The sequence below is a fragment of the Sarcophilus harrisii genome, chromosome 3 (genome assembly GCF_902635505.1).
Source record: "Sarcophilus harrisii chromosome 3, mSarHar1.11, whole genome shotgun sequence".
NCBI lineage: Eukaryota > Metazoa > Chordata > Mammalia > Dasyuromorphia > Dasyuridae > Sarcophilus > Sarcophilus harrisii.
The window spans coordinates 498,365,128-498,391,022 of NC_045428.1; the positions used below are offsets into that span (position 1 = coordinate 498,365,128).

The window sequence follows — 25,895 nt, forward strand, 5'->3', positions numbered from 1 at the left end:
TCCTTATTTACCCATAGAAATAATCTAAGCAAACATTAGAGTTGTTTTCAAAAAGAAAATAATTTTTAAAAAAAACTACTAAGTAGCAAGACATCAAGAATAAACATGATTTTTTAAAACTGTAAATCTATTTTTAAAAATCTTCTTGCTTTACCCTATTCCTTTAGAAGCTGATCCCTAATAAACAAGGTAATAAGATGTTCCAGTAGCCCCATGTTACAGGTATACCCTGCATAATATAGCTTCAACTAATATTTTACAAGAATGCTATCGATACATTATAAAGTATGCTCCATTTTCAACAGTTTGAAAACTCCAATATAATATCATTTGATTAAATGGTCAGTGAAAACTGAGTTAGCCCTCAAGTCTCATCAGTATTAAATCCCAAGATCAGATGCTTCCTATCACCATTCTCCTTACTACATGCTCATAAATATTGTCCTTAAAGAACTGGACTACCATGCCCACTACCACCATCATCATATCTCCATTTCACAACATTTTGGCTATATTGTATTTTCCTATAATCAATTAATGAGGCTAGGCAAGGTATCCCTGTAGTTAGCAAAGACTATTCAAATTTCTGTGTCCTTCCCCAGCCTATAACAAGGGGAACTACAATCTTCACACTTTATTAGATAATATGATAATTAGTTGGGAATAATTAAATATATAGCACTACAGAAATATATTTCTTCTATTATTAATTTTCTAAGCAGTAGACTAAAAAAGGTTAATTTTGAAATTAAAAACACAAACTTGTGAAGCAGGTTATGAATTTGCATGCCTACTGATTTCAAGCCATTAATTAAAATGATGCAGAAATAATTCTAGAAAAATGGTTATTAATTGAAGGTGAGACGGCCAGCACAAAGTAGCAATTCACAGTTTTTAAAAAATCATATGCAAAAGGTTATAGATATTATAGTCTGTATCCATGCATTTTAGATAGAAGCACTTGTGGAAAGATATATATATGTATATTATCCTATACATATATGTAGTCATCTAACTTTTAAGAAGCTATGGATAATTATATTTTAAACTCACCATCCAGTTTTCTGCCACTGCCTACAAAGTGACAAATGATCATTCAAGCACTCAACTGATAGTAAGTAATGCAATATAAAAGTTTTTTTCTTTTCCCACATAAGAAAAAAGTAATTGTTCAATGTGTCCCCATGGATTTTTTTTAATTAAATTACTTAAAAGATTTCAGTATGTTATATGAGAAATTCTAGATGAGCAACACAGACTGCATAAAAAATTAAGAGATAATCTCTCCTTATATATTTTATGACCACCTCCATTCACCTTTTTCTTACTGTTCTTTTACTTCTAGCATTGTAACTTCTTATGAAAAAAACCTTACTATAACCAGCCACCTTTGGTGATGAGTAGTACCACTAGAGAATGGAACTGATATTCAAATTGGGAGTCAATCAACTAGAAATTGTTAAAGACCTACCAAGGACTGATGATACAAAGAAAAAGAAAAAACAAAACCCCTGCCTCTTTAGAAACTCAGTCTAATAAAGAAGACCATAGACAAACATAAGATACAGATAGAATAAATTGTGGTAATATCAGAAAGAAGGCATTAAGATAAGTGAAGAATGGGAAAATTTTCTTATAAAAGAAAAAAAAAAACTTTAGTTTTTAAGGAAACCAAGGAAGCAAGAAGGTAGAGATGAGAAGGAAGAGAACTGCAGGGAAGGGGGACAGACAGTGACCACACTTGAAGTTAGGAACTGGAATGTCTTGTTGAAGGAATAATAACCGGATTAGTAGAACATAGGGAAAGGAGTAAGGTGTATAAAGATAGAAAAGTAAGAAGGAACTAGGTGATGAAAGGCTTTAAAGAAGTCAAAGAGAAGATTTATATTTGATCATGGAGTTGCTGGAATTTCTTAAATAAGGAGTGATATAGCCAGACTTGGGCTTTTGGAAGATTAATTTGCCAACTGAGTGGAAAATGGACTGGAATGGGAACAGGCAGAGAAATCAACTAGTAGGCTACACCAACAGTCCAGCTACGAGGCAGTGTGAGAGGAAAGAAGGAAGAGTGTGAAAGATATTACAAAGATAGGGGAACACAGTGAGAAAGTAAGGATGGCACCTAGATTTCAAGGCTGCCTAACTGGAAGCCTGGTAGTACCCTCAACCATAGGAAGAAAGTCTGGAGAAGGATGGCATTTGGAGAGAAAGATAATGAGTTTGGTCTGGGACATACTAGTTTAAAATGCATATTAGCCAGGTCAGCTTGAGAAGTTTAATAGGTAGTTGGAGAGAAGAGACTGGGGATCAGGAGAAAAGTTGGGCCTGAACAAGTAAGTACAAGTGAGAAGCCTCTCTATACAGATAAATGAAACCACAAGCCGATGAGACCACCAAGTGAAACAGAAGAGAGAGGAGAGGGAAGACTCAGGACAAAGCAGTTATCAGGATTGATTGAGATGAGGTTACAGCAAAGGCAGAAAAGGAGAGGTTACATAAATAGAAGGAGAAACTGAAGGACAGGATCACAGAAACCCAGAAAGAAGAGTATTCTAGAGAAGAAGGTGAGATATATCATCAAGAGCTGAAAAAGAGTCAAGAAGGGTGAAGATTGAAAAAAGACCACTGGATATGTCAACGAAGAGGTGATTAGTAAGAGCAGTTGTGGTTGAAGAGGAAAGAAGCTAGACTAAAGAGAGTGATGGAAAAAGTATGTGGAGACACCTGTTACAGAATTTCACCATAAAAAGGAGGAGGAATATGGGATGATACCCAGCAGGAATGGATGGATCAATTGAGTCTTTTTTGAAAACAAGGGGGACACGGGTATATTTGTAGACAGTAGGGAAGCAGCCAGCAGAAAATGGGATGGAGTGAGACCAATCGTGCATATAGAGAGCTTTGTCTTGGCAGGGAGAAGGTCACTTCTTCATGTGGAAAGAGCTAAAAGACCAAGTCTGACATAGACTATGTGTTTTTGGGCAAATCACTTCTCATCTCCAGTTTTGGTAAGTCATCTGAAAAGGGCAAGAAGGTAGGGGGAGAGGAGAGGAAGAGGGTTGCTTTAAGGAAAATAACTTGTAAACTACAAACAAAAAGTTATTCCAAGTAAGTTTTCCAGCCTAATTGTTGTTGAAGCAGCATCTGATTAGCCCACAGAATATCAAAGTAGAAAACAGGCAATATTCAAATTGGGAACTTGGATAACATTCACAGGCAGCAAGTGGAAGTGGTGAAGAATGATGAATCCTACTCCTAATAGTTGGGTAAATCATTTAGTATTTTGAAGCCTCTAGAGAGTGTTAATTTTAGAAAAGATACATAGGTCACCTTTAAATGTCATAGAAGGGTCAGCTCTTATTATTACATCCCATGAGAAGCAAGAAGTTGAGTCTCTTACATTCTAGTTTTTTCCTAGGACTAAGCATAATGCTCTCAAAACAAATCTTACATTAAGACAAACTTCATTCATTTCTATTTTGGAACTCAAATGATCTTTACATAGTTCCATAACAGTTAAGATGGAGATGAAACTGACCTACTTATGGAAATTTATTTAGAAAGAAATATTCAGTGCCAGGCAAGAAACCCTAAACCTGGAGCCAAAAATCTTAGCTCTGTCAATAAATTTCCTCATCTGCAAAATAAGATCATTCATGATATAGATGTCGAAGCCAAAAGGGGGTTTATAAACTACCTAGTCCAACTGTGTCATTTTTATACATGAGGAAATGGGCTCAGAGTACATCCTTTGTTCAAGGTTACAAAGCACGTAAATAATAGAAGCAACATTTAAATGCAGGCTACCTCTTCAATGTCTTTCCTGTTGTAGGAACAAACAACCTCTAAGGTATTTTCTAACTCTAAAACCTATGATCCTAATTTTCTTTATGATATGATTTGAGAGGCAGAATTTGAAAACCTTCAAGGGATAGGAAGGGTAGGTGGGGCAGGGGAGGGGAAAGGGCAATGGTAGGTGGCTTCTCAATTAGTCTCCCATGTAAGTTAAATGTGCAATGCCAAAGGCTCTGTTATTTTTAATTAATTTTATTTATTTTCATTCCCAAAGGGATACCAAATAGCAAGACCTTGCATCTGTGTGCTATGGATCAGATCATTGCCTCAATTCATCTTAAAGTACAAGTATGACACTTTTTTAAAGCCTTTAATGATTAAAATGATTTTGTTTAAACTGAAAAATACAAATATACATATAAAAAAGTCTCCAAAAATGGAAAGTTAAATACTAAAAAGATGCATTTACCACTATCCCTATCACAAAATTCCTCCCTTTGCCTATAAAAACAATAAAGCAAAGCAATACCAAAAAACCCAACTATCTTTTCCTATTAGGAGATACAGTTTGTAACAGAGCTTCAGCTACAGCCTTGTTATTAAACACAATGGTGTTAGGTTTCCAGTTCTGTGGATTTATATTAAAAAGTATTTTAAAGGGACCATAGGTGAAGTCCTACAGGGCCCAGGGGACTTCCACAGCCTCAAAAGGAAAACCACTTCCCAGTAGGGAAGCTGCTTGTGTTAAGGTTGCTTCATTAGCCCAAGCCAAAGGTCTGCCATAGTCTCTGATGGGAAAACTCAAGCTCCAGAGGATATGTATGACTCTGTCTGGCCCAGGAGCCTCAAGCAGCATATTCTGTTGCCAGCCATTTCCCCTGTTTACTCCAAAGAGAGACTGGCTTCCAAGTTTTCAAGTCTGACAGGGTTTCTTACCTGCCAAAGTGTGAGTTCAGGTTCTTGGAGGTCTGCTTTTCCAGTAATATTTGATGACGTCCCTAACACCTAAAGCAGAGCAAGAATTTTGTCTTCCTTATGCTACTCCAGGGGGCTAGTAAGGTTATAGATAGTTCTACTGGGGGAAGGGAAAAGTGAATAAAAATGAACTTAAGTCTATGGCAGGAAAAAAAAGAAAAGAACCTGATTCAACCATCATTTTCCTTCCATCAATTCCCTAAATCTTTGATTATCATTTTAGAATGTGTGTGCTTCTATTTGGTTTAAAGTTTCATTATCAAAGATTGATTCTCTGATATTTTTCTGCAAATTATGCCAAAAGCCTAGCCCTCATTTTGATGGCTCTTCAGAATTTAAGAAGTATTTCTTCCAGAACAACTTAGTAAGTTAGTATAATATTCACATTTTATATATTTTATAGAAACTGAGGCACAAGGGAAGATTGGCAACTTATCTATAATCACACAGAGTTACAATTGAAACTCCTTTTGACTTCTAGATATAGCATTTTTTTTTTTCTACCACTAAGCACTTTGGAAAGCACACTTAGTACCCTTAATTTGGTCTCCTAAGAAGTACATTGGAGGGTACCCAGAAAAGTCAAAGTTAACACCATAAAAATGAGAAATGGGTGTATGTCGTTGAAAAGAATGAAACTGGGGAGGAAGGATGTATCAAAGATAATTAACTATAATGTACTGATGTACATTACAATGATTCATATTAGGTAAAATACAAAGATAACAAAAACAATGTCTTGCAAGGAATTTATCATCAAGTAGTGAGGACAGAGCATTCATACAAACTATTCAACTATATATTAGAACATGAAAAATAATTAAGATGAACACAGTGTTAGGAGATCACCAATGACAGAAAGATGAGGAAAATGAGGTTGGGAGAACAGAAACAAGGGAAGGCTCGAAGTGTCCTAACCTAGATTCTTGTGCTAAGCTTTTATTATGGTAACTATTCACTTATATATGACTTTGGGCAAAACATAACTTATTTCTCTGGGCTTCAGTTTCCTCATCTAAAAAGAATGAAGGGACTATTCTAAAACTTTTCTAAGTGTATTCAGTCCTAAAATCAATGAGTTTATAAAACTACAAAGAAGGGTGGCATTTAAGGTCTAGAAGGGTAATTAAGATATCAATCTGTATAAACCAACCAAGCTGTTACTGGTTTCAAAAATATAATTCAATTCAATTCAGAAAGGCTTTTGTTTTTATATCTATACATCCAGGGAGCTAATTTGAACAGGAGAGAATAAAATTTCTTAAGCATGCTGGAACATTTCATCTTTTCACCACTCATGATTATTTTTAGCAAATACTACAAGAGATAGACTTAATTCTTTTAGAAAGAAATATATTAAAAAATATTCATTAGGTAATAACTATGATACTACGGTCTCCAGTAGTTTGTGCCAAGCTAGGTAAACAGACACTACAAAGGAAAACCAAATAGGAACCAAAAAACTTCACAGGGCAGACTGAAGTGACAGACCACCACTTTAACTTAACAGAAACAAGATGTACAGGTTTAGAAAATTGGAAGTTCTTGCAGAAAACTGACATCAAGAGAGAGAATGACAGTTATAGAATATGACTTGAGATATTTATTTAGTACCATTCCATTTAGGGTCTGCTACTGAGTTTTCAGAGCCAAAAATCTAAATTGAGGGTTTCCACTTATTAATGAACACAGATTTATGGGAAATACCCTCCAATGAACATTAAGGCAAAAAAAAAAAAAAATCAGCAGAAAGCTTATATTTCACAAGTTACAGAATAGAAACTTGGTACTTACAACTTGAGTAATTAGTAAATAATTTGACTGCCCAAAATCAAGATCAGTGTGATGAATCAACACTTAAGGGAAAAAAACTGGGCTCCTGAGAAGAAAGTTTATTAAAGAGCTGGAAGAGACCTTAAAAATCATTTAGCCCAACTCATTCACTTTACAAAGGAAAAAAATTAATTCATTCAACATTTATTAAGTACCACAGGATATAATATTAGGTTTTTGGGAAGGGAAAAGGTTTAGATAAACTGGAAGGAAAGACAGGGAGAGCAAAGGAATGCAGAGAGAGAGTTGTTCTTAGGAAGCTTACAGTATGATAGAAGAAAATGAGACAAATGGGTAACTAAATTAAATATTAACTCAACTAAATGCTTTAGAGAATTCGCCAATCAAACAGAATTAAATATCAGACACTGTACTAGGCAGCACTTAAGGTAAAACAATACAAATGAAATTTTACATTGGGGAAAATAAGATTTATCTATACATACATACCCACACTATAAACCTATAAAAATTAGTGCAAGGTAATTTTAAGGGAAGAAGAGGAGCTAGGAGATAGGAGGATCCGGAGAAAACTCACAAAAAGACAGAACTTGAGATTAGCTTTAAACTAGCATATATTCACTCTAGGAGGTGAAGGAAAGCAAAAAGAGCGTTCAGGCACTGAACAATGCAAAGGCTTGGCAACTAGAAGTGAAGAGTTTAGTAAAAATTTAAATTTATTTTTTAAAAATTTAGAATGTGAAGCAGAACCAAGAATATATCATCCACAATAACAGCAAGAATGCGAAATGATCAACTATGAAAGGCTTGATTCTTCTCAACAGTTCAGTGATCTGAAGGAATCTCAATACGGACAAAAAATGTCATCTGCATCCAGAAAAAAATTTAAGAAGACTAAATGTAAATCAACATATGCCAGGTTCACTTTGTTTCTCTATTTGTTTTTTGATCTCTCCCATGGTTCTTCCTGTTTGCTCTGATTTTTCTCTCTCAATATGATTCATAAAGTAATGTGTATTAAAAACAAACTTACTACAATTAATAAACAAAAAGAAGCCGTGTGTGAGATGAGAGTAATGTATAATAAGGCTAGAAAGGCAGATTGAAACTTTATCTTGGGGATGACTGGCCAGGAATAACTTTGTTATGTGGGCTATATCCAGGGTTCCACTCTATAGCTTTCATCATATTTTCTACTGACCAAGCTCTGATTGAGAAAATATTAAGTCCTTTTTGCTTTGTCTTCCATCACCAAAATGAAGGACACTAAAAACTCCTTAAATAAACTCCTAAGAAAATGTTCAAGATTTTATTTGATGGCCAATTATTCTTCTCAACTACTTATTTGGAAAATTCACTATTAACTAAATCTGTGGCCCCAAGGACCTTGACAAAATTTGTAGAAACATCTTATTCATCATATGCAGATACAAACAAAAGAAAGAGACATTTGGTGCTTTTCTCATAACTCATGAGGGACATTCATGCAGAATATGTTTGATTGGAGGCAGTCTATGAAAACTGGACAGTTCCAAGCTTATGACTGGGGAAGCCCAGTCCACAATATTTAACAGTTTAATCACATCTAAGATCTATGGTCTAAGTTAGAATGAAGGACTGACCCATCCCAAATGTCTTGATATGTGTGCCCCTAATTGCTTTGTTACAGAAGCTTCTTGAGCTAAAAATAGATAATAAAATAGGATAATAAAAGAATACAGTAATAGCCAAGATAATAGGTGGCAAAGGTCTTAACTAGGATGATCATTATGTCAGTGGATCTAAAGGGATATAAGCAATCTGACCCATAAAAACATTTAGCAACTAATTAGCTATGGAGAAAAAAATGGATCGAATATGAAAAGTTATGGACAACTGTAAGACTATGAACCTGGACAGCTACCTAGTGGTGCCCTTTACAGAAATAAGAAAGCTCAAAAGGCATGATGATTTAGGGCAAAGGATAAAGAATTTAGTTTCAGAACTGCTTAGTTTGAGATGACTTTGGGATATCCTGTTCAAAAAACTCCAAAGGTCAGTTGATGACATAGGAATGAAAGTGAGGAGAGAGATTAAAGTTGAATCAAATGCATAGAAATTATAGTTACACCCATGAGAGTTGATAAGGTCACTAAAAGAGAATGTAGAAAAAACAAGCCTGTGAAATAATCTGGAGTAGGCCTAAAATTAAGGGCATAGATAATGGAAAGAGAAGGAGAATGAAAAGTAGTCAGTTATGTCAGAGAGCCAAGAGAAAATAAGTATAATAAAAATCCAAAGAGGAAAGCATATTCAGGAAAGGATAGTAGTAAATATATATTAGATGCTACAAAAAGTCAAGAAGTATGGGGACTAGAGGAAAACACAATCAGATTTAACAATTAAGAGATCACTGATGTCTCCAATATAAATAATAAGAACAGTTTTTAAAAGAATTACAATCTATTAACAATCACATGGATTGTTAATGCCAAATAGATAAGAAAGAGAGAAAAACAAACAATTCTAAGATTTTACCTTGTACTCAGGAAATTGGTAAAGATGACAAATGATGAGAATAGTCAATGTTGAAGTGGTTGTGGGAAAATGCATACACTGTTGATGGAACTGTTAATTGGTTTAACCATTATGGAAAATAATGTGGAATTATATCAAGAACCTGATTAAAATGACTACAACCTTTGACCTAGAGATACAACTGCTAGGTATATATAACAAGGAGATAAAAAAACAAAAATAAAGCCCCCATTATAATGAAATACTTATAGGAGCATTTTTTATTGTTTCAAAAAACTTGGAACAAATTAAATTCCCATCAACTGGGAGAAAACTAAACAAATGATGGTACATGTATATAATGGATATTACTGTGGTATTTAAAAAAAATTAATATGATGAATGCAAAGAAACTTGGGAAGACTTACATGAATTGGTTCAAAGTGAAGTAAGTAGATATAGGTAGATATAAGTATGTCAAGTTAATATTATAAAAATGACAAGTCTACCTAAAAGAATCTACTTAATGTAGAATGCCATACCAATCAAATTGCCAAAAAATTATTTTAGGGAGCTAGAAAAAAATGACAATTCATCTGGGAAAAGAAAAGGTTAAGAATATCAAGGGAATTAATGAAAAAAAAAATGCCAAGGAAGGTGGCCTAGCTGTAGCACACCTAAAACTATATGGCAGTCATCAAAACAATTTGGTACTAGCTAGGAAATAAAATAGTAGATCGGTGGACTAAGTTGGGTATACAAGATACAGTATTCAATAACTACAGTGATTTAATGTTTAATAAACCCAAAGACTCCAGATTCTGAAATAAGAACTCAGTATTTGACAAGAATTGCTGGGAAATGAGGCACAGTGGATAGAGCATCAGCCCTGAAGTTAGGAGGACTTGAGTTCTCCTCCTCCAAATTCAGCCTCACACATTTCCTAGCTGTGTGATCCTAGGCAAGGCACTTAACCTAAATTACCTTAAAAAAAAAAAAATTGCTGGAAAAACTAAAAAAATAGTTTGGTAGGAATTAGACACTAACCAATACCTAATACTCTATATGAAGATAAGGTCAAAATGGGTTTGTGATTTAGACATAAAGGGTGATACTATAATCAAAGTAGAAGAACAAGAAATAATCTACTCGTCAAATCGTTGGAGAAGAGAGAAAGAAGAACTAGAGAAAATTGTGAAATGCAAACTAGATAATTTTAATTACATTAGAAAAAACAAAACTAATATAGCTAAGATTAGAAGGGAAGCATAAAGCATAAATTTTTACATCCATGTTTCTGATAAGGGCCTCATTTCTAAAATATAGAGAGAACTGACTTGAATTTATAAGAATACAATTTACTTTACCAATTGATAAATGGTCAAAGTACATGAACAATTTTCAGATGACAAAATTAAAGGCATTTCTAATAATATGAAAAAATGCTTCAAATCACTATTGATAGAGAAATGCAAATTAAGACAACTCTGAGGTACCACTTCAGACTTCTCAGATTGGTTAAGATAACAGGAAAAGATAATGATAAATGCTGAAAGACATGTGGGGAAAACTGGTAGTGGAATTGTGAACTGATCTAATCATTCTGGAGAGCAATTTAGAACTATGACCAAAGGGCAATCAAACTGTGCATATCCTTTGATCCAACAGTGTTTCTACTAGGCTTACATCCCAAAGAGATCTTAAAGGAGGGAATGGAACCCCCATGTGCAAAAATGTTTGTGGCAGCCCTCTTTGTACTAGCAAGAAACTGGAAAATGGATGCCCATCAGTTGGAGAATGGCTGAATAAGTTATGGTATATGAATGCTATGAAATATTATTGTTCTGTAAAAAACGACCTGCAGAATGATTATAGAGAGTCCTGGAGAGACCTACATGAACTGATGCTGAGTGAAATGAAAGAACCAGATCATTGTACATAGTAACAAGAAGATTATATAATGATCAACTGTAGTGGACTTGGCTCGTCTAAACAATGGGCTGATTCAAGGCACTTCAAATAGATTTGGGATGGAAAATATCATCCATATCCAGAGAGAGAACTATGGAGAATGAATGTGGATTGAAGCATAGTATTTTCACCTTTTTGTTTGTTTAGTTTTTTTCTTTCTCCTGGTTTTTCCCTTTTGGTCTTTTTTTTTTTTTTTTTTGCATAACATGACAAATATGGAAATATGTTGAAATGAATATTAAACTATTTTTACATATATTTGGAAAATAAAATAGTATTGAAAAAATTTTTAAATGAAGCAAGATAAAGAAAATAATATATATACAATAACTACAAAAATGCAAAAAAGAACACAACAATAAAAAATTCTGTGAAGTTATAATGATTAAACTTGAGCCCCCAAAAGATAAGAAAATGGGGTGTTACCTTTTCCCCTTTTTCTTTACAGAACTGAGAGGGGCAGGAGAGGAGAATAATTATTAATATGAAATTCAGGCTTTAGGATATGTTGATTAATTTTGCAGAACTAATTTACTTCTCTTTATTCTTTGTTAGAAGGGATAACTCTGGAAGGAATGGTGAGGAGAAATGGAGGGGGATAAGTTACTTAGAAACAAAAAAATTACTTTTTAAAAAGAGATTGGTAACTTGGAAGAAGTGATTTCAGTTGAATGATAAAATGGTAAGAAAGACAGCAAAGTATTGAAAAATGAGTGACAAAGGCAAAGAGTGTTGACAGCTCTTTCTGGGACTTGGGTTACAAAACAAAGGAGTGATATAGGATAACAGTTTGAGAGGATAGTAGAGTCAAATAAATTTCTAAAAAATCAGAAATGTTGGTAAACAGCTGGAAAGGAATCAATACAATATGACTATTAATGGATAAGTCACTAATAAAATCTCAGGAAGACAGCATAAGTTGAGAGACAGAGAGAAAGACAGAGAGAAGAAAATAGAAGAAGGAAAAAAAAAAAAGAGAAGGAAATACATTCAAGGCATTTAAATTATCTAATCAAGGGCCGCTAGGTGGCGCAGTGGGTAAAGTACCAGTCCTGAGGTCAAGAGGACCTGAGTCAAATCAGACAGACACTTAACACTTCCCACCTGTGTGACCCTGGGCAAGTCACTTAACCCCAATTGCCTCAGCAATAGAAAATAAAATAAAACTAAGCACAGGCATGAAAGTAGGAATGTACAATGCACATAGTTTTATTTGTTTGTATGTTTGGTATAGTTTGGAAAGTTGGTTTGGGGGGAAGGAAGGAGCAGGGAGTAGCCATTTGGCTACAAAGAAAAGGAAACATGGCTGGAAAAGCAAGGTGATACCACATTGTGGAGACCCTTGAATTCTAAGGAAAAGGAATGTTAACAGCACTTAGTGAGTAATAAAGCCTTACTAAAGATCTTTAGTAAAGAAGTAACATGGTGACTTGGTCATATAACAAAGATTTTTCTTAAAGTATTAAGAATGGTTTGGGAAGGAAAAAGGGAAAGGCAGGAATATGCAAGATACCATAATACTGGGAACTTGGGAGGTATAGTAATGAATGCTTCTGTTAGGATAGTGGCATAAAGAACAGAAAAGCATCGAGGACAGTAATGCTGTAGAGAGATTTAATAGAACTTGGTAAATAACAGCTTTGGAGAGATGAGGGAAAAGGTAGAATCAAAGTTAAAACAAATTAAAATATAATAACTGGTAATTATCCCATAAAGTACTCAATGTGAAACAAAAGAGAAGCAGGAATAACTAGAATAAACAACTTAGGAAGTTTCAACCAGAGTACTCTACCAGTTAGCTAATCTTTGGGCAAGTCATGTAACTCATAATATAAAATGGGATTACCATATTTATCCTACCTATCTTATGAGGGTTTCTGGAAAGATCTGATAAAATAAAGTTTCTTTAAAAAAAAGTTTTTAAAAATATAAAGTGCAAATTTAAGGTGCAACTATCATTACTGAAATAGTAAAATGAAAGCTTCTCTATGCAAAAAAATGACAGTATTTCAGCTTATAATCACATTATCAATATCCTAAAAGTGAATTCTGTTATCCTGCATATTTCCTTTACAACTAGCAAAATATGCTCTCCTGCTGTTCAAGACAAGTCTATGTTTATGAGAAGGGTAGGGGGATGTGAGAAAGGAAGGGAAGTGAAATGGTTTAGAAATTGAAGAGTTTATACTGAGTTACCTCCATCCAAGAAAGGTAGGGAGGAAGTAGGAACCAGGAATGAAACTGGCATCAGATTATTTTCATTATTTATATCAAAGTGCTAAGAAAACTTCCACCTATTCAAACACTCTGATAATAGAGAAAGCTGACTGAGATAAAACTTTAGTAATTTCAATAAAGGGAAAAAAATGATGCAATTACTTCATTTAAGGCCAAAAAATGCAAGGACACAATTCCTAACAAAAATCAGGTATGGCAGGAATCCTGTCTTATTTATATTTTAAATCTTCCCTACAATCAAGTACATGCTCTGCATATAGCTGTTAAAGTGACTCTTCTGAATTGTTATAAGCCCAAATCCTAATACCTAATCATTTCCCTTCCATATGTTTAATGGGAAAAAGACATTATTTTTAAAAAGGTAAATAAGAAAAGAATCCCTAACAATGAAATCTAATGTCTAAAAATAATGTCTAAAGCATCTTTTTAATCATACTTGACAATTTTTTTTACTCCTTAATATGTGTGTAAATATATACATGTGTATATATGTGTGTATTATTATATATATATATATATTACATATACATATGCATTAACATATACATACACATAAAGATACACACACATACACACACTTAAAGCCAGCACAATGCTTACATTAAAAAAAAATGAAAGCCAATAAAAGGGGATGTCAACTATGGGCATACAGTGATAAAAAAAATCTTAGAATTATAGAAATTTTGGAAGATTGCTTGGATAGATTCCTGCATAGGAAAAAAAGCATTCCAAGCCTCAAATAAGTAAACTATCTTTTCAACTGACACCAAAGCAAAATGGAAAGTTTACTTATCTTGGAATCAGAAAACCTGTACTTAATTCTGCACCTGACATTTACTAGCTACATGATCCTGAGCAATTCATTTAATAAATTAAGCATCTATTATGTCTCAGACATTGTGCTAGCAGCTGGAGACAGCAAGGCTTCGAAGTATAAGAATTTTACTCTCAAGCAACTTATCTTCCAGAACCTGATTTTCTTGACCTATAAATGGGGATGGATCTTGCTTATACCTCTAAAGCCATTATCTAGCTTATTATGAGGGCCATTATGAGAGAAGTGGTTGGTAAACTTAAATTGTGACATAAATCAAGCAATAATTTGGAGCACATCAAAACATTTAGGTATCTGTGTTTCATCCAAATGTAGATGAGGAGTTCCCTAATGACTGCAACATTTCTTTCCTCCAAACTTTTTCTCTTCCCCAGCCCCCCAAGGCCAATACTCTGTATGCAAAATCCAGTTAATAAATCTTTGTTAAAGGAATGTATGTTATCTAGGCCACTTGTTCCCTCTTCCTATCTAAAGTAAAATAAGCCATTTGGGGACTGCTTCACAAAGGTTATACAAGTAGGATATAGGGAAAAGTACTGGATTTGGAGCCAGAGAATATAACTTAAAATCTCTCTCTCTTTTTTTGTTTAAATTTTTGAAAATAGAAACTTGGGCAAATAACAAAAAACTCTTTAAGCCTTATCTTTCTCAATTACTTCCTCTGAATCTATAGATTCTAAACAAAATATTTCATATAAAAATATGAAAGTTCTCAAGAAATATTCCAATAAAAGTAAAGATGATATAAAATGTGATTTTTTAAAGTTCCATCTTGACTTTCTAAAACACACTCTATGTCAATATACATAAACATCCATTGTCTTTGCAATAAATTTTTAAAAAAAAGAATACCTTGAAAATCTTCAGAATTAGGCAACTTTACACCACATACAAAATAATCCTTTTGTTCATTCTGTGAATTTAAACAAAGATACAAAATCAGCTCATTAAAAAGTTGAAAAAATTCTAAATAAAATCTCAAAAGTTAAAAGTCATATGAGATTTACATCCCAAAAATATCTTTTGAGGGGCAGCTAGATGGTACAATGGATAGAGCACCAGCTCTAGAATTAGGACCAAAAATATCTTTTTATAAGTTCTTATACACAAGATAAGAAATTCAAAGTGAGTTTAATAAATTATTATAAATTATATCAATTACCATTAACATCAAATTCACTCTTTTCCATTCCCCAAATTTCAATTTTTAAATCATTTGTTAATTTGGAAATAAGCAAAGGAACTTACCAGGTCTGGTAATTTTGTTGTTCAAGAAAAATTAATGTCAATTCTGTTTTCTACATTAGTTCTGAGTAGGTAGATTCATAATTGAAAGATCTGGGGTATACTCAAGGCATATTTTAAAAAGTAAATCCCAAGGACATACAAGTCATTTAATCAATTAGATCTTAAAAGTAGATGGGAATATATAAGGAGTTTGTTAACAATTCATTTGACTACTTGTCACAATAAATTCAGCTTGTGCCAAAAATTAGACTGGAGAAACAGAAATGAGCTAAAATTCAATCTAACAGGTTTAGAGGGCTAATTAACAACCTAAGATAAGAAGATGCTCTGGTTTAGAAAGAGGCAATTTTAAAATAGAATATACTTGGTGTATAGGGGAAATCTTTTTATACAGTATAACTTACCAAATCAATGGGGTAAATGTAGGAAAGCTCAGACAACAATTGCCTGCATCGAATTGTCAACTGTGCATTAGTCTTCAAAAATAATTCTCTAAGGAGAAAAAAAATCATTTATAAAAGATAAATTTGCCTATATCATAATGCCTTTTCCAAATAGCACCTTCAACTATTTAACTATGTGCTTTAAATCAAGCTTCTAAGCATGGAAACGGTTGCATTTCTATCCATACATCTCTTACCTGTTAATCTTTTCCTTTCTATCAAACATCATCTCTGAAAAGAAGCCTCCCCAGATGACACTGGTTAGACATGAACTCACCTTCCTTGTATTTTTAATAATGAATTGGTTAAACTTCTTCTATGCAATTATCTAATTAGGATTTGCATTATATTTTCCTTTAAATCTAGCAGTAGCCCAAGAAAGGTAATGCTCAACTAGAGTAGAGCTTTTGTTAGCAGAAAGAAGGACATGTATCTGAATTATGTGTGTGTGTGGGCGGATTATAAGATTTGTCAACTGACTGTACATGTAAGCTAAAAAAGAAAATGATACTGGCACTATGGACACACGGGGTCAAGTGTTATCTTCTAAAGTAAGGGGAAGTAAAGAAGGAGTGGATTTATGGGAGTCAGGATAGGAAAGACGTTTGATCTCCATTGTACTTCTATATTCTTGTTAATAATATATAATATATATGTCTTAAATTTTTTATATAACTACAATTATGTGGATGTAACTAAACTGATAGTGTTCATAAATACAAATTAATTTGTATTGTTTTATTGACAAATTAAAAGTATTTCCCCTTTAACAAAATAGCTCTGTGAAGTTCCTTTTTTCCCCATCTTTGATTCCCTAACTCAGCATTCATATATAGAATTGAAGGGGAAAGCCCTAACTCCTTAAAGCAAATCTTCCCTAGGTGGGCAAGACTCCAAACTATTCCCTTTGGCAATCTTCAAGCTAGTCAGAAACAAAGAGAAAAAAATCTTTAAGACACTATGATTGATTGTTCTCTACTTACCTATTCAACTTTAATATTTTGACTTACAACTCTAAATAGCTGGGAAGACCACTGCCCAATTAGAAAACTGATGATGCTCAGCTTAACCCAAAAGAAGTAGTTTCAGGTTTTTTTCTTGGTTTGTTTTTTATATACCCTCTTGTTTATTTATTTTTTAAGATAACTATTTCTCAAATCCTAAACAAAGAAATGAGTTCTCACATCCCATCTCAGATAACCATCACATACAAGCACAAATGTCTTTGAATTCCTGGGAACCTGAAAATGAAATAAACTCTAAAGTGTGTCAGAGATAGGATCATTTTAATACAAGATGTCCCAAATATCTTAGTGCCTTTAAGCTTTAAGCTTTGCATCCCTGTATAAAAAGGGAAACCATGTGAGTCATATTGGTTATGGATACTTGCACAACCTTCCTTTCCCCCAATAACTGCTGTATTTGGGGGTAGTAGAATCTATGCTAATTAAAGTGGTTGTGGAGTACTCTATTTTCCTATTCCCACAAGCCAATCTGAAACTAGGAAAAATCTTGTCCTTTCCCTTCTCCCAATCCTTATCCTCCACTGGCTGGTAGAGATCCAACTCAAGACATAAACATGAGAAAAGTACTATCTCTATTGTCTAGAAAGGTCTACTGGGTATAAAGAATAGCTTCTATTAATTTTATTGCCAGAGTTTTAAGTTTTATGCATATGATCTGCTTGTCTTCAGGGAATGGTGCTTTGTCTTTTATAAAATTATTCATTTAGAAAGCAGTTGTAACTAAATGTAGGAAGTAGTGTAAGTAAATATAATCAGTGTGTGTGTGTGTGTGTGTAGTCCCCAAATAATTCCAATGCATCTGGAAAAGAGAGTAGGACTCTTATCTTTCTAAATCTGGCACGGGCTCAATACAAGATAAGGTAGAAGAAATCTTTTGTATCCAACACCAGGTTTTTCATTTAAGCAGGTACTCAAACAGTATTTGTTGCACTTAAGATAACTAAAACATAAAGATTAAAGCCCGATTTTACAGAAGAAAAAAAAAAAGCAAGGATTGAATGAAAGAGTCTTTATTGCTAAATGCAATCAAATCAACAAGATCAGTTTCAAGCCCTTAGTCTTATGTTTGCTGTTAAGGATTCTGCAAAAAAGGCAGAAGACATTCTTATTTTTGTGGGTCTAACAATCTATATGAGGAAATAAAAATATAACACAGGATTGTAAAAAAAAAAATAGCAGCAAACCCATTAAATGCTAAACTTCAGAAAATAGAGATTTCAATTTGAATTAGAATAGTTAACATAATGGAAGCATCTCCAGGTTAGAGTCAGGAGATTGCTGGCATAAAGGGAAAAAGCCTAAATTTTGAATCAGGACCCAAGTTTAAATCCAGGCTCTGACACTACCTTAGCTTCACAGCTAAGTAAAGGAGCTAGACTAATGACAACAAACTGGGCATATTATAGATACAGAGTGGACTATTTTACTTACCAGTTCAGGGACCTGGATTCTCATCCTATCTGTACTACACATCTGGCTATGTGAAATCATATGTTGAGGCTTGGAATAAAATCACTTAATCTGTGTCAAGACTTTGCTTTCCTGCTTTATGAAATGAAGTAGTTAGACTGGATGATTTTTAAGGTTCTTTCCATGAACTGTATATGACACTATAGTTCACAGAAAAAGCAAGGCTTGTCTTGGATTTTGAAGGATGGATAAAATGTGTCCAGAGGAAGAGTAGGAAGAAAGCGCATTTGGCAAAAAGGAACAAAAATGGATATACAACATAAGCAAAAGCAGAATAAGACAGTAAGGAATGTGAAAGTGTAGAGACTAGTTTAATTAGAACAGAGGATAGGATTCTTTGCAAACAAATAAAAAATCTGTTATCAGTTTCTAGAGGACTAGAAAGTCAAACCCAAGAATTGTATGGTTTCATAAAAGCAACATTTAAGGCAGATAGAATGGAGAATGGATAGCCTGAAGGCTATTGAAACAGTCAGAGTTTTCAGAAGAACAAGTAAATCAGAGAAATATTTTGAAGGAATATGTGGTATAGGAGAAAGAGCATTTTCAAATTTAAGTCTCAGACCTGTCACTTACTAATTATGTGACCCTAGATGTGTCATACTAATCATGTGACCCAATCATTTCATTTTCAGACAAAAGCAATATCCTCATCTGTAAACTGTTTTGTAAATTATAAAACTTTACATAAATAAAATTATAATTATAATAATCATATTATATTGCATATTTCATCATAAGAATAATATAATTTATCATTTCATCCTACTCATCTTTTCAACAGAAACCATCTGGAACAAATCACTATCACATTTCCTTATATTCACTGGTCTGCAGACTAGGTCTGCAAACTATTCAACAGGTGCACAAAATTACTGCTTTTTTAGTTTTTTTGGTGAAGTCACATAGTTTGATTTCATCCTTGTAAATCAAGTGGTGATGGTGGAGGTATTTTTTTCCTCCAACTTGTTTGATTGGGAAACCATATTTACTATTTATATTTAAGAGCCCTGGTAATTGATTCAAATCTAGGCAGAATCCTAATGTTTTAAAAATGCTTCCTTGAAAAATACTGTTATTTCATTAGAGTTTTCCACACTGACATTAAATTTTCTATCATTCTCACTATATTTGGATATTCTAATTTTAATATAATCAGTTTTATATATTTTCAATATATATGAATAAGCAGAGTACATAATGGAGTCAAGTCACACAAAAATCAACAAAGGTACTAAGCACATTATGACATTTTGGGACAGCTTACTTAATAATTATCTAATCAATAAGTTTTTCTTTACACCCCAAGGATTGTTTTAAATAATCTCTTTACTCCTCAGTCAATATACTGTTTTCATATAAATCTTTATAGATTTTTTTCCTGGTGATACAATCAGTGAATGCATTATAAAGAACATAAAAATGTAAATGGCCCATATTTAGAAGAGCCACTGGTATGCCTACCATTTAGCAATGAATTTAATATATGATGCCTTTTGTCAAGAACGGTGGGATCAGACTTACAGCTGAGAGGAAATTAAGAAAGTGCCTTGCTAATAATTAATCATCAATATGAAATAACTGAGCCAATATTTACAAATTTTATCTAACCCTTTCATTTTCCAGTTTTTCTGATTCTAGAGTATCAGTTATTAGTTACTTCCTTTGGAATAATTTGTTATTGATTATATTAATGATGTTTAAATTTTGCTTTGTAAATATCAATTTAGTCATGATGTATTAAAGTATTATAATGATAATTTTCTTCAAAAAGAATACAACATAATAAAAATAAATTCAGGTTAAGTAACAAATTAGTTGATGGAGATGAAATGATAAGAGAAATAAAATCACTATTTTATATCAAGATATACTGTGACACTTGGTAACTTCAATTCAAAATTGATAAGGTGAAAATGGGAAGAAATATATGGGAAAATAAAGTTCCCAAAGAAGAAATGAAAAGATAATAGCAAAATGGACATGATATGAATATCTAAAGATGATGCTAGTTTCTAGGCTGACGAACAGGAAAACTAGGGTCAAGAAAAATAAGCATGTGATTGGTGCCTTGATTATGATTTTGTATGGGCGGCCTGCAGAATCATATAGGGACACCCCAGGCATCTTAGAAATAAATTAGCAACACACACCTTTCTGGAAGGCACTTTGAAACCATGTCCAAAGGATTTTAAAATTGTGCATACCCTTTGACTTAGTCATACCATTACTAAGTCTGTATCTCAAAAAGATAAAAGAAAAAGGGAAAGGGCCAACATATACAAAAATATTTATAGTAGCTCTTTCGTGGTGGCAAAGAATTGGACATTGAAGGGATGCCCATCAACTGGGGAAGAGCTAAACAAATTGTGTATATGATTATGATGGAATACAATTGTGCTATACATAAGCAGGATTTTTTCAGAAAAACCTGGAAAAACTTAAATGAATTGATGTTGAGTAAAGTAAGTAGAACCAGGAGAACATTATACACAATAATAGTGATAACAATTCAATGATCAACTGTGAATAAATTAGCTATTCTGAGCAATACAATGACCAAACAATAATTTCTAAGGAATTATAATGAAAAAATGCTATCCACCTTCAGAAAAAGAACTGATGAAGTCTGAATGCAGACTAAAGCCTACTTTTTTGCTTTCTTTTTATTATTGTTTGTTGGTTGGTCTATGTTTTCCTTTAAAAAAATTATTTTTAATTTATGGAATAAAATAAGCTTTTCCACAACACAGTACAAAGACAAAGATGACTGCACATGAAACTGCAAATCTACAATGCACAATTTGCTATTCCTTTCAAACATACAATAAAATTATTATGTAAATTTATTTTTTTCCTTCCTTTCCCCACCCCAAACTTACTCCAGAGATGGCTATCATTATATACAAATAGGTATATATAAATAAATTTATTCTATACATACTTCTATTTATCAGTTCTTTCTTTGGTGCAGAGTCTTTCTTCCCATGTGCTTTGTAGTATTATACTCTATGTTTTCTTTTGCAACATGGCTAATATGAAAATGTTTTGCTTGACTGCACATGTATAATCCATATCATATTGCCTGCCTTCTTGATTAGGGAGGAGGGGAAAAAGAGAGGAAGAGAATTTGGAGCTCAAAATTTTTTTTAAAATGAATGTTAAAAATTTTTTTTACATGTAATTGAGAAAAAAATTAAATGGAGAAAAAAAAGAAAAACAAAGAAGCACAAGCAGGATTTGAATCCAAGTCCATACTAGAGAGTGCATTTCCTGCTATACCATGCTGGCTCTTATATTACATTATACTCTCTCTTCTCTTGCGCACACCTCAGGCAAACTCCACACACACTCAACCCCAGGGTATACTAGTGCTAATGTGTGAACACCATTTACCTTTTGGCAGTGCACTCCTTTCGCAACTCACTTAAGGATTCCTTGTGCAGTTGCAGCTTGAGGTGTTCAGTCTCAAATGTGCTTCCTGAAAAGACAATGAGGGCAAGATTTTAGAAAAGAATTAAACTTCTAGTAGGAAATGTCTCCAATTTTAACAATAGAAGCAGGCTTAGCTAGTTTTCATGATGCGGGCCAGGCAGGATGCTGTGATCCTGAGATACCAGAAGGATTATATCATTCCCTCACAAACCTACCAGGTGAAAGGGCAAATGATACACCCAAGTCAAAACTACTGAAGGAATTGTTCCCTGAAATGGAAGTGATACACATAGCTATTTATGCAGAATGGATAATTATGAGATGAAAATGAGAAATTCTATAACCTTTAATGAAAAAAATGTGCTTTTGTTTATATGGGCACTACCTTCACTTTTATAGCTCTCAGCCCTCCTATTACTTCAGTTTTTGCAAATTATAGAGATTGAAAAATTGATCATTCTTCAGCCAAATTAGTGATGAGTCTCTTCAATGAAGGTGTGTTACACTTACTCAGCAGACTTCAATACAAAATGTTTCCAGCTTCATAGAACCACATAGACCTTGTACTATATTAGCATGGCTTTGAAAACCTAGAACTATCTCCATATGAGGAGAAGGCATGAGAGGAGAAAGAAAAAAATTTCCAGTTACCAATACTACTTATTATATTTATCATTAATAAAACTGTACCTGTTATAAACTCTCCTCACAACTTTCCAAAAAAAGATCACAAAATGATCATTATTCTACCTTATTTTACAAATGAGGAAACTCTAGCACAAAGATATGAAGTGACTGGCCCGAGACCCCAAAGATAAAAAAAATGGCAGAACTAGGATACAACCCCAGTGTCTTAGGATACCAAATCTGGTGCTTTTCTAAGCCTGTACTCCCCTGTGTAGTAAGTGTAGTAGGGGAAAAAAATCTGAATTTGAAGTCAGAGTTATGTATGAATTCTGGTTTTGGCGCTTATCACATAAATTTGGGCAAATTATTTAATCTGCCTGGGCTTCAATCTTATCTGTAAATCAAACAACACATATTTACTAAGCATCTACTATGTGCTTAGGGATACAAAAAGAGGGCAAAGAGAGTCCCTTCCTTCCCTCAAGGGACTTACAATCTAGAAGGGAAAACAACCAGTAAAAGAATTTATCTAGCAAGTTATATAGGATAAATGGAAAATAACTAATATATGGAGATACCAAGATTAAGAGAAGCTGGAGGAGACTTCCTGCAGGAAATAAGATTTTGGTGTTTTAGGCATGTCTGACTCTTCATGACCCCACTTGGGCTTTTCTTGGCACAGATACTGAAGTGTTTTGCCATTCCTTCTTCAGCTCATTTTACAGATGAGGAAACTGAGGCAAAGAGGATTAAGTGATTTGTCCAGGATCACATAGCTAATAAGTACCTGAGGCTAGATTTGCACACAGGTCTTCCTTACACTAGGGCCAGTGTTCCCCTCACTGCACCACCTAGTTGCCCAGTAAAATTTTGTTTAGGATTTAAAGAATACCAGGGAGGTCAACAGTCAGAGCAGAAAAGAGAGAGTGTTTCACAGTCAGAGCAGAAAAGAGAGAGTGTTTCAGCTATGGAAGACAGTAAGAGAAAAAGTCAGTATCAGTGGATCTAAGAGCACCTACTGAAGATAAGTGTAAGACTGTGAAGGTGGAAAGAACTAGATTATGAAAGGCTTTGAGTGCCAAACATAGAGGTGATATAAAATGATTAGAGATTAATGAATGTGTATGTGTGTGTGTGATGGTGATGATGATGATGATGATGATGATGATGATTAAAGCTGTATTTTAAGAAAATCACTTCAGTGTCTCAATGGAGAATGTATTGAGTGGTGGGAGGCTTAAACAGGCAGACCCACCAACAGACTATTGCAAGAGTATAGGTGTGAATCGATGAGAGCCTGTACCACAGTGGTGGGAGTGTCACATAAGCATGTGATTATATAAGCAACACAATCATATGTACCCATGGCCCAAATCAAATTCTAATTTTGTTGTACATTAAAATTGTATTTTGAGGGCTTTTAAAAAATGCATTCCATAGATTATTAAAGTGACTAAGATGACTAAAGGAAACAAATCTATAATATATAAATGGTAGTGCTAGAGAACATTTTTTGAAATAATCAGTTTGAAGAAGAAATTTGTGATCTTATAAGATACTAACATTATATACAAAATCAGGATTCTAAATATATTCAAAGATAAACATATATTATTAAAGGTCTATTATTTCTCACACACAATAGCTGAAAAGATATATATAAAAAGAAGGCAATAAACTCTACTTTCAGGGTGCTTATATTCTAGCTTACATTAAGCAAAATAAGACAGCAACTCACTGGCTAAATGAGTTATGTTAAAAAATATATCTTGATGAGAACTTTAGATAAAAAGTCCTTTTTTCATTAAGACTTTCATTGTTTAAACTGGGAAAACATTTTTACAGTCAAAGGTTCTGATAAAGGACTCATTTCCAAAATATATAGAGAATTGACTCTAATTTATAAGAAATCAAGCCATTCTCCAATTGATAAATGGTCAAAGGATATGAACAGACAATTTTCAGATGATGAAATTAAAACTATTACTACTCATATGAAAGAGTGTTCCAAATCACTATTGATCAGAGAAATGCAAATTAAGACAACTCTAAGATACCACTATACACCTGTCAGATTGGCCAGAATGACAGGGAAAGATAGTGCAGAATGTTGGAGAGGATGTGGGAAAACAGGGACACTGATACATTGTTGGTGGAATTGTGAATACATCCAGCCATTCTGGAGAGTAATTTGGAACTATGCCCAAAAAGTTATCAAACTGTGCATACCCTTTGATCCAGCAGTGTCTCTACTGGGCTTATACCCCAAAGAAATACTAAAAAAGGGAAAGGGACCTGTATGTGCCAAAATGTTTGTGGCAGCCCTGTTTGTAGTGGCCAGAAGCTGGAAAATGAATGGATGCCCATCAATTGGAGAATGGTTGGGTAAATTGTGATATATGAATGTTATGGAATATTATTGTTCTGTAAGAAATGACCAGCAGGATGAATACAGAGAGGATTGGCGAGACCTACATGATCTGATGATGAGCGAAATGAGCAGAACCAGGAAATCATTATATACCTCAACAACAATACTGTATGAGGATGTATTCTGATGGAAGTGGATTTCTTCAACAAAGACAAGATCTAACTTGGTTTCAATTGATCAAGGATGGACAGAAGCAGCTACACCCAAAGAAAGAACACTAGGAAATGAATGTAAACTGCTTGCATTTTTGTTCTTTTTCCCAGGTTATTTATACCTTCTAAATCCAATTCTCCCTAAGCAACAAGAAAACTGTTCGGTTCTGCACACATATATTGTATCCAAGATCTGCTGTAATCTATTTAACATATATAGGACTCCTTGCCATCTTGGGGAGAGGGTGGAAGGGAGGGAGGGGAAAAATCGGAACACAAGTTAAGTGCAAGGGATAATGTTGTAAAAAATTACCCTGGCATGGGTTCTGTCAATAAAAAGTTATTTAATTAAAAAAAAAAAAAAAAAAAGACTTTCATTGTTCACTGACATTTACTTTATTTGTGGAAATATACCATGAAGATTGTTTTTTCAAAATCCCATAAATGAAATCTGATTGTTCCACAATCTTCTGCATACTTGGTGTAACTAAATGAGTGTATTTTTTTAAATACATAGATTTGCTAATCAAAAATAATTAATAAGACTTCTTAAACAAAATGAGAAACCAATGTAGTTACTCCTACACTGGCAGGGGAACTAAACTAAGGTCAAGGCACTTAATAACATAAGATTTTAATGCTTTCCATAGCTTTTAGCATTGACACATGACAACTGATATGACATACAGCATATGAAGAGATCACAAAGTCTGAACTATCAGGAATCAATGATATTATCTAATAATAAAATCATTTTATGGTAAAGAAAGCCATGGCACAGAGAGGCAACTTAGAAGACAGGAAATAATAAAGTGGGGATTTGAAGACAAATCCCATGACTACAAATCCAGTTCTATTACCATAATAGCATATGTTCTTTTCATAGTTTGTTTTGTTTTAAATAAGCATATATTGGTGTATTCTTTGTAAAATTACCATAATTTCTCTAAGTATTTCTCT

At 33.6% G+C, this 25,895-nt stretch overlaps 1 protein-coding gene across 4 annotated transcripts in view; it reads right to left on the bottom strand.

Moving 5' to 3' along the window:
• Positions 1-25,895, bottom strand: part of UVRAG (UV radiation resistance associated) — a 397,709-nt gene that overhangs the window by 187,816 nt on the left and 183,998 nt on the right. For 3 of the 4 annotated variants that reach the window (XM_031961361.1, XM_031961364.1, XM_031961365.1), the window contains 4 exons: positions 21,687-21,771; positions 15,757-15,844; positions 14,957-15,017; positions 1,054-1,074 (listed from right to left, as the gene is read on the bottom strand). In XM_031961361.1, coding sequence (XP_031817221.1) covers positions 1,054-1,074; positions 14,957-15,017; positions 15,757-15,844; positions 21,687-21,771 — 255 coding nt within the window. The remainder of the gene's footprint in view (positions 1-1,053; positions 1,075-14,956; positions 15,018-15,756; positions 15,845-21,686; positions 21,772-25,895) is intronic. The other variant, XM_031961363.1, reaches the window with a different exon arrangement.